Consider the following 9,111-nt stretch of genomic DNA (forward strand, 5'->3'; position numbering starts at 1 on the left):
AGAAAGCCTGGGCCTGGGCCGCTATACACTCCTTTCTAGTGATTCCCCCAGAGTAACTGAGCGGCCGAGTTTCTGTTACGAGCATAACTCTTAGAAAACAAGGGATGGCTGTCATTCGTTGTAGGAAAAACTTCATCAGACTGTTAAAAATAAAATAATTTTCCTTATTTACTCACATATTTAGTGAGTATTACCAGATACCACTGTGTTCAAGTCACTGCTCTAGGCTGAACACAGCAGGGACAAGACAGACAAGCGCTTCACTCTGTGGGCTTCAGTTATCTGGAAAATGCTAGAAGAGGGCCTCATTTTTGGATGATGCTAGGCACTGAGTCATTTCTGTATTCGGGAAGTGCAAAGAGAATCTGAAGTGTTCTAATTTGTTTCCACTTCAGGTGGAAATAGGAAATCATCTGAAGACGTAATTAGTTTGAGTGAAGCAATTTCCAGTAGGTGCAGAAGCAAAATGAAAAGTCCGAATTTAGGCCCTGCCATTAAGTTTAATAGTATTTGAGATCATAACTAAACTGCTGTATTGAGGAAGCTTGGCTGAAAAGTAAATTTTGTCATGTTAGTTATAAAAATGGAAAGGCTTTTCTCAGAGGTAGAAACCGGGCCCAGTGGGGACACTGTTCTCCATATGTTATTGGCACAGTCAACGTAGTCAAGAAATATTATGTAATGTTGACTTCTTGAAAATAAGGGGTTTAAAGAACATAGATAGCAATTTAAAGGCATTTCTCAGTGTATTTGTAAAACTCTGCCAAGGACCCCGACTTTCATGAGGGTTATATTTCAGCAGAACTGGCTGTACCGTGAATCCCATCTTTCAGTGCTTTTCATTATAAAGGTAGGTATTTTAACACAGGGAAAAATGGGCTTCATACTTCAGAGTCAAAGCTTAGGCTAAGGATTAAGTTGGTGGGCAGTGCTGGATGGAGAAATCTGTGCTGGAAATACCTCTGTAGCTGTTTCTGTTCTCCTTAGGCTGGGACAGCTGGAATAGGTGGCATGAGGTACAGAGAAGGGCTCTTCAGTCCTTCGTAATTCTCTTTCCCATATTCTGCTGTCATGCCCCTTTGGGGCACAGGCAGATTTTTTAGTTGCCTCCCTGATAAGAACTCAGATCAGAGCTGGACGCCTCAGGTCAGAGATTGAGCCGCAGAGCCGTTTTAGTTCTCCTCGGCATGAACTGAGTTCACACAGGTTGTGTTTCACTTCCTATCTATGCAGGTGCAAACATGTTCTGTGTTGCTCTACCAGGTGAGCCTTGTGGTTAGCTTGCTTCATTGGAATGTAGTCTGATGCCTGCTAAGTCTGATGGATGCTGACTGTAATCATTTACTTGGACCTGCATATCCATCAGTAGAAGGGAGGATCGCTGGCAAAACTTGATGTTAGTCAGGAGTATGGTGATGGGAGGAGAGGCACTCTTGACTTGTCTGTGAGTGTTGTGACTGAACTGCATCCTCACTGTGACAGGATCATCTAGCTGAGTGATAGACTGGGTAGTGAACTGCCATCCGCTGTGTGTTTATTTTGGGTGTCCCTAAATCTCTTTTTATATAAGGTTATATTCTGGCCCTTAAGCAAGTTTCAGTGAAGGATGCCCTGAATGCCTCTGAACCTCACTGGAATGGACTTAAACTGCAGACAGTACTGGAGACCCAAGGAGAATATGTTTATTTTGGAATTACTTAAGCTTAGTAACTTTAACAAACTCAGTGAGCTTGAAAGTAACAATTACACTTTTATAAGTCCCATACAGCTCCCTTTGTAATGACCCGAGGAAACACTTATGGTCCACTGATTCATCTCCTGGGGACCATCAGTTTTCCATTGGTCTCTGGCCAGTCTTTTTTAGACAGTTTCTCTTCTATGCACTTAAAAAATAACACTTCTAGACGTTTTTCTAAAAATAATACCTGTGCTTCGTAGAAAATTTGGGAGAATTAGAAAAACTACAGAAGAAACTTACTATTCATAAGCCAACTCTCTAGATGTAGTCACCTAAGACTTTGTACAGTACACATGTGTGCACACATACACTTTTCTTATGTTTAAAAAAAATTTATTTTATGGTTTGTGTGCAAGCATGCACATGTGGGTGCATGCACATCCGCCTGATTGTTTGCATATATGTGTGCCATGTGTGTGCCTCGTGGCCCTGCAGACTAGAAGAGGGTGTTTAATCCCTGGGAATTGGAGTTACAGATGGTTGTTAGCTTACCTGTAGATGCTGGGAACCAAACTGGGGTCTTCTGCAAGAGCAGTTCTGTCTCTCCAGTCGCACCTGCAACCTTTCAGTGTGTAAACTCAGTATGCAAAGGAAAGGAAAGTTTTAAAACTAAGTTGAAATTATGTATCATGTTTTTCATAGTGCAGATAAAAATTTCACCATTTAAACTCTACGGGAAAGTGTAGCTTTTGTAACATTTAGATAAACTATTTATGTTTGCTGCTGCTTAAAAGGTTGTGAAATATAACCATTTAATCCTGTGAATACATCTCAGGTATTTTCTATAGTTTTATAACTTGTTTAGAATAAAAGAATTAGAAATATTAATAGCTTCATTCAAGCGTTGAAATCTTGTTATGTTATGTGGGGGACATACAAGTTCATGTCTTGTTTATGTGTCTGGAATTTTTTTTTTTATTTATTTTTTAAGGGAATTGTCTGGTGGCATCAAGCCACTCACTTTCTCAGTGTGAATTTCTTCAGGGATGTTTGTATTTCAGCCCAGGGAGGACATCTGGTTTATTAACATTGTGCTCAAGTATAGGCCAGTTAGATAGTGAGACTGCTGAGGGGGCAGGCTGCATAGAGGGTAGGCTATTCATATACGTCTTCCTGCTGTTGGTACTGGGGATTGATTAAACCTTAGGCATGCTAGGCAGATGCTCTGCCACAGCTACATCTCCAGCCTGCCTTTTACTTTTTGAGACAGGGTCTCTCTGAATTACTCAGGCTGACTTTAGATTTAGAATACTTTCCTGAAGATTAATGGGTCTGCACTCCATGTTTATGGTTCTAGGGAGCCTGCGTGGTGGTTTGTGTAGAGGAGTGTACCTTCTCACAGGTGGAGGAAGCCTGGCCCACCTGCACATGTGATCCTAATTGACTATATAAGATACAGACCTCAAGGACAAAGATCATTATTTACTTGGGCTTTCTTGTCTTGAGTAATTTGTACACGTACAGTTTCTGACATATATCCGTTAGACAGGCTGGGCAGCTGCCAAAAAGCCCGCCACCAAATTCAGAACTCAGGTGAAAGAAAACGGACTTCACTTGAGTTCTGGAGATAGAGCATGAAGTTAAAAAGCGAGGCATCAATAGAGTGCTTCTTCCCTGCTCCTGCTGCACGCCGGCTGAGTGCCCCTTATCCACGACTGTTAAGAACCTGCAGAGTGTGGAGTCTCTGAATGTGCATAGTGAGAAGCCTTGGGATGGCTTCAGTGTATTTCTTATATTTCTTATGCAAATAGCATGAAGGTAATTTTAAGTTTTAAATTTTTATAATAATGGCATTTTAAATAATTTTATGATCTGTCAAATGAGGTTAAATGTATCCACTTGAGGTAAATGTCAGTGCTCAGTACTTGTTAGATTTTAGGACATTTTATATTTCATATTTTCAGATAGAAGATGTTTATCCTTTAAAAATAATTAAATAGTACTAAAACATTTATTTGTTTGTTTGCTTATTTATTTTGGTTTTCTCGGACAGAGTTTCTCTGTGTAACCCTGGCTGTTCTGGAACTTCTTCTGTATACCAGGCTGGCTGCAAACTGTAAGCTTGGTCTGCTTCTGCCTCCCGAGTGCTGGTATTAAAGGCAAAGGTGTAAAGGTGTGCACCACCACTGCCTGTCAGCTTTTGTATTTTTATATATGTGTCAGTGTATAAGTGCATGTATGGGTGCCCACAGAGGCCAGAATAGAGTTGCAGGTAGACGTGAGCCCCTAAGTGGATGCTGAGAACCAAACTCAGGTGCTCTGAATCTGAAGCATCATCAATAGCTTTTTAACTGTTGAGCCATCTTTTCAGCCCCCTTGGATGGCAGGTTTTGAAAGATGTTGATAAGTATGAGTGGGCTTTTTTTTTTTTTAATAAATATAGTGACTCACTGTGTAGGCCTGGCTGGCTTAGAACACTGACTATGTCCTTAAAATCCCAAATATCCACCTGCTTCTGTGTGCCATCACATTTGGCAGTATAAATCATCTTTAAGATGTAATTAATGATTTGGCTGGGCGGTGAGTTCGAGGCCTGCCTGGTCTACAAGAGCTAGTTCTGGGACAGGCTCCAGAGAAACCCTGTCTTGAAAAACCAAAAAAAAAAAAAAAAAAAAAAAAAAGATGTAGTGGTTTGAAAGCCTACTCCCCTTCCCCGTTTAGAAGAACATGGTAAATCAGCTACAGGAGGGTGTATTATTTCCTTAAGCCAGTATTCTGTCATTCAAAATAAATTTCATTAAGTCTAATTAAAAAAAATTAACTTAGCATCCAGAGTAGTGAACTTTATTATGACAATTATACACATATGTCAGTGTATATAATAATTAGATAACAGGTGTCTGATAGCTATCTTTCATTTTTATGTCTGATGACTATATTTATAGTTAGTAACAATAATTTTTTTCTTGTGTTTCAGTTTATTTTATCTAAACCTGTAGTTAAGCCAGAAGATTTTTATAAAACTTGAGGTGAATGAAGTGTAATTGTTGGCAATAACTGGAAACTAACAACTTTGAAGTTTTAAAGTCTCTGGTGGTTTGGGAATAATAAACAGCTGAACTATATGAGTGAGGTAATTCCCAGAGACAGGGGACTCAGTGCTAAATGTACCACGATGGCTAATTAAATGGTTTCTGCACATAGGTATTAAGCTGTTAACCAAGCTGGAAACTGAATATCGATGGAGTGTGGTCAATGTAAAGCTAATTGAAATATCTTAACCAATGAAAATGTTAATTTGTATAACTAATTTTTAAGACACACCATATTAACTTGAAATTCGATGCTTTTAAGGATTTTTGGGTGTGTATTGAAACCCACGTGTGAGTGAAGTCTAATATGGGTATTAGATCGTGTTGCATTACACATAGTACAGACCTTGATGTAGCTGTGCTGTTCACTTCTCAGCTCCTGTGGAAGGAGGACTGTCTAGTAGGTGTGGCTGAGAAGACAGTTGATACTAGTTCTCTGCTGGTCCCAGCTGGATTCATTTTCCATCTTGGCTACTCATTAGAACTTTCTGGGGACTTGGGAGACAGTGGTCTGAGATCATTGAATCTCCAGAATCTGGAGCTGGTCAGTTTGAAAAGCTTCACAAATAATTAGAAGTTTAGTCATGGTCGAAACCACTAGTTTAAAAAAGATCTGCTCCAAGAATGTTTGATGTGGGAGAAAAGAAGTGTAAAATACTGTCTCTCTCCTTGACTGTGTTGAGAGACAAAATTACGAGAAGCTTTAATTTTTTTTTTAAATTTTTGATTCTGTGTGTGGGTATGTGCACTTGAGTGCAGGTGCCTAGAGGAGCCAGAGGCATTGGGTATCCAGAGTTGGGATTAGAGGAGGTTGTGAGCTCACTTGGGTGCTGGGTCCTTTGCTCCAGGCCCATGAGGATGGATGGCTATATATAAATAATCTTTCTTTAATGGGAAGATTCTTCTGTTATATGGAGAAGAACTAATGGCGAGGGTTGTTTCTCACTTGGGAATAATCTTTCCACTGTTAGGACACTCTTTAAGATGTAAATCTCACAGCCCAGATAGCTTCCTGAGGGCAGACAGATGGCTGTTTCTCCTGTATTCACAGAGCTGTGTAGATGCCACTACAGTTACCTTTAGGACGTTTTCCTCCCCCCAGGAGAAACCTTGTACCCGTGGCAGTCCCTCCGTCTTCTTAACCTGTGCAGCTGTAGACAGCACCAGTTGCTTTTCATGCTGTAGATTTATCCAGTCTTGGTACTTCATGGAAGTGAAATCATGTAATGTGTTGGCATTTGTGATTGACTGCTTTTGCTAAACATTGAGTCTTGCAAGTTCATTGAGTTGTAGCATATTCTAGTACTTCCTTGCTCTTTATGGCTGGGTGCTGCTCTGTAGTGTAGGTAATAGCTCATTTTGTTTGCCCATGTACAGTAGGTAGGTGATGGGGTTCTGAATAGTGTTATGAACATGGTGTATACGTTTTTGCCATGGCATGTCTTCACTTGGGTATATGCCGGGAAGAAAATTGCTGATTCAGTGTACTCAGGAACCCTTCACCTCGTTTGAACTTCATGGTTAGAAAACCTTCTCATCAAGTCAAAGAAGTACCAAGGTTCCATGTTCTGATAACACTGCATTGTAGGACAGAGGTCCAGTATATGGCATTTGATATGGTGGTTTGCAGAAGGTACGTTGCCCACTTAAAGAAAACACAAATGTTCTCTGCTTTTTTCCTCAGGACATCCACATTGTCTTTTGTTGAAGTTGGAATTTAAAGTTTTTTAAGTTGTTCCCTCATACCTTTAATGATTAGAAAGGAATGAAATGATTGGACTCTTCATATCTATAAAGCAATCATTGTGATTAGAGCTCACAGTTGTTGATTGCTTATTCTCTGCCAGGTTCTGGGTGTTTGAGAGCATTTACATACATTATCCACTTTAAGTTTCATAGTTAACTAACTGTCAGCAGTGACTGCCATTTTACTAAGCTGATGGGAAAATGGAGGCAAAGAGTCCTGATAGTTTGCTCCATCCATCACAACAGATGGATGTCATGCTGGGTAGTCCCAGTGGTTCTTACCCACATCCATGCTGCCTGCCCCACCAGTAGTTGGTCCTCTTGGCAGATGTCATGCTGTGGAACGTACTTGATTTACTACCCACAAGAGTAAAATAAGGAACAACAGCAGTTTACATGGGTTCAGGTCAGTTAGTTGCAGAAGCATAAAAACTTGTATAAAACGTTGAAAGAATGATGGGTTTAAAGGAGCTTCATTTAAAGTAATTTTAGCTCCATCTCATGTTCCAAGGTACATACATGTACCTGCCCCAGTGACTTACTTGACTCTTGACTTCCAATAAAATAAGCTGGGGGTAACTGGGTATAAAAATACTTTTCCAGTGGGCCTTCTGTACATGAGTGGAATATTATTTAGTATAAAAGGTGGACAGATGTGTGGTTCTGAAGTGAATTTTGAGACGTAAGAGAAGACGATGGCCAGGTGGCAGTCTAGAGTGACTGGATGAGTGGTCAAAGACATCATGCACAAGGTAGACAGCATTTCCCTTGCTCCAAAACTAGTCTGCTTTGGGATTAAATTGTGGGTGAAGTTACCGTGTGTTTGGGTGTAAGGTAATTCCTGTTGAGGCCAATTTTGTGTTATATATCAGTGAAGTGAGAGGAGCCCTGGTGTGTTTTGCTTTTGTTACTCTGCCCTGTTATTTAATAATCTGCCTTTTTCATGTATATTGATGTGTTTCTCCACTCCCTCCCCAATTCCCCAGATAAACAGAGGTCATATGACAACAGAAGCCAAGAGAGCTGCAAAGATGGAAAAGAAGATGAAAATTTTGCTTGGCGGTTACCAGTCTCGTGCTATGGGGCTCATGAAACAGTTGAATGACTTATGGGACCAAATTGAACAGGCTCACTTGGAGCTACGCACTTTTGAAGAACTCAAGAAACATGAAGACTCTGCTATTCCCCGGAGGCTAGAGGTAACTCTATGTGTTGCCTCATTGCTCAGAAGGAGAGCTGTGGAGAGTTGCTCAGCCTCCCCTTTTTCCTCCTCCTAGCAGGATATCTCTTAAGTTGGTCCTGCAAGCGCTGGGTTACTCTGTAATCTGGACCTGTCTGTGTGTAGATGGTAACAAACAAATGACTGCTGTTGGAAAGGCTTTTCTCATTCTGTTTTGTTTTCAAGGATAGATAAGTAAATCTTGTAACTAGTTCCCCTGAAACTTAGTGACTTGCTATTTATGTGGCTTTGGGGAAACTAAAGCAGCTTCCTTTAATTTTGGGATTGAAGATGCTGAGAGCCTAGTGCTCATTCCAGGACATCAGATCCTTTGGCCACATTGGGTTTAGATTGAACTCCCTTGTGTGCACTCTTGCCCTTGCCCCTTTCAGGGCAGTCAGGGCTGTCTGTAGTGTATTGAGTATTGAGAAGGCTGTAGTGACTTGTTTATTGGGATAACAGCAGTGGTTTTGTAAGATGGTACTCACATGACCAGAGCAAAGAATGACTGCGGTATTTGTTTCATAGCAAAGATATCAACCGTTTCTCTGGGAAACGTATCCTTTCTGAGAACTGTGAGCTAACCAGCTGTTTGTAAGATAGACGAACATAAGTAGATTAGGTTTGATGTAACTGGAATCTTGTTTTCTCTTTAAGTGTCTAAAAGAAGACGTGCAGCGGCAACAGGAGCGAGAGAAAGAGCTTCAGCAGAGATACGCAGATTTGCTGATGGAGAAAGAGACTTTACAGGCAAAGTTCTGAAGCACAGCTGATGCTCTGCCACAGAAGAACTAGTTGCTGGTTTCATACTCTGCAAGCCTGAAACTTACGTTTCTCTTCATTGACAAATTTACCCAGCACCTGTGGTTTCTCAGTTGTTTGTTTTGAATGATACCGATCTTGCGCGTTCCGTGTTACAGACTTGGACTCTAGGATAATGAGGGTTTAAATTATCCAGACGCTCATTCTTTGCCAGTGTCATATTTGCAAAATTTCGTAGTTTAGGCCTTTAATTTAAAAAGCCTGACTTTAAATACTGCCTGTGAGTAAACCCTTGAATAAAAAGAACATGTGAAAAACTGAGAGCGTAGCCTTTGCTTGAAGTAATTAGATACTTAGGGTGCCCACAAGCCTCCAGCTGTACTTACTATGTGCCATACTTAATGAGCACCTCTGGGTAAACTGAATGATGATCGACTTGGTGTAAGTCCTTAGGAGGCAATCCTTTGTGGTTCTCTCTCGACACTGGCAAGATGGACAGGCTTGTTAAAACCTAACATTTTCCCCCCAAGTATCACGTTAGGGAATGTTTCTTTTCTGCTGGTTACTGACATGAAAATTTGTGGATTATAACTTGAAAGATTTGCTTTTTTTCT

General features: G+C 40.6%; 1 protein-coding gene across 1 annotated transcript in view; it reads left to right on the forward strand.

The window, feature by feature from the left end:
* The window catches only part of Cdc5l (cell division cycle 5 like), a 38,065-nt gene extending 29,247 nt beyond the window's left edge, over positions 1-8,818 (forward strand). Inside the window, exons 15-16 of the mRNA XM_048445228.3 lie at positions 7,503-7,715; positions 8,393-8,818. Of these exons, the coding sequence (XP_048301185.1) occupies positions 7,503-7,715; positions 8,393-8,497 (318 nt within the window). The 3' untranslated portion in view covers positions 8,498-8,818. The remainder of the gene's footprint in view (positions 1-7,502; positions 7,716-8,392) is intronic.
* Positions 8,819-9,111: the final 293 nt, after the last annotated feature.

Source organism: Myodes glareolus, chromosome 18 (genome assembly GCF_982192425.1).
Source record: "Myodes glareolus chromosome 18, mMyoGla1.1, whole genome shotgun sequence".
NCBI classification, from domain to species: domain Eukaryota; kingdom Metazoa; phylum Chordata; class Mammalia; order Rodentia; family Cricetidae; genus Myodes; species Myodes glareolus.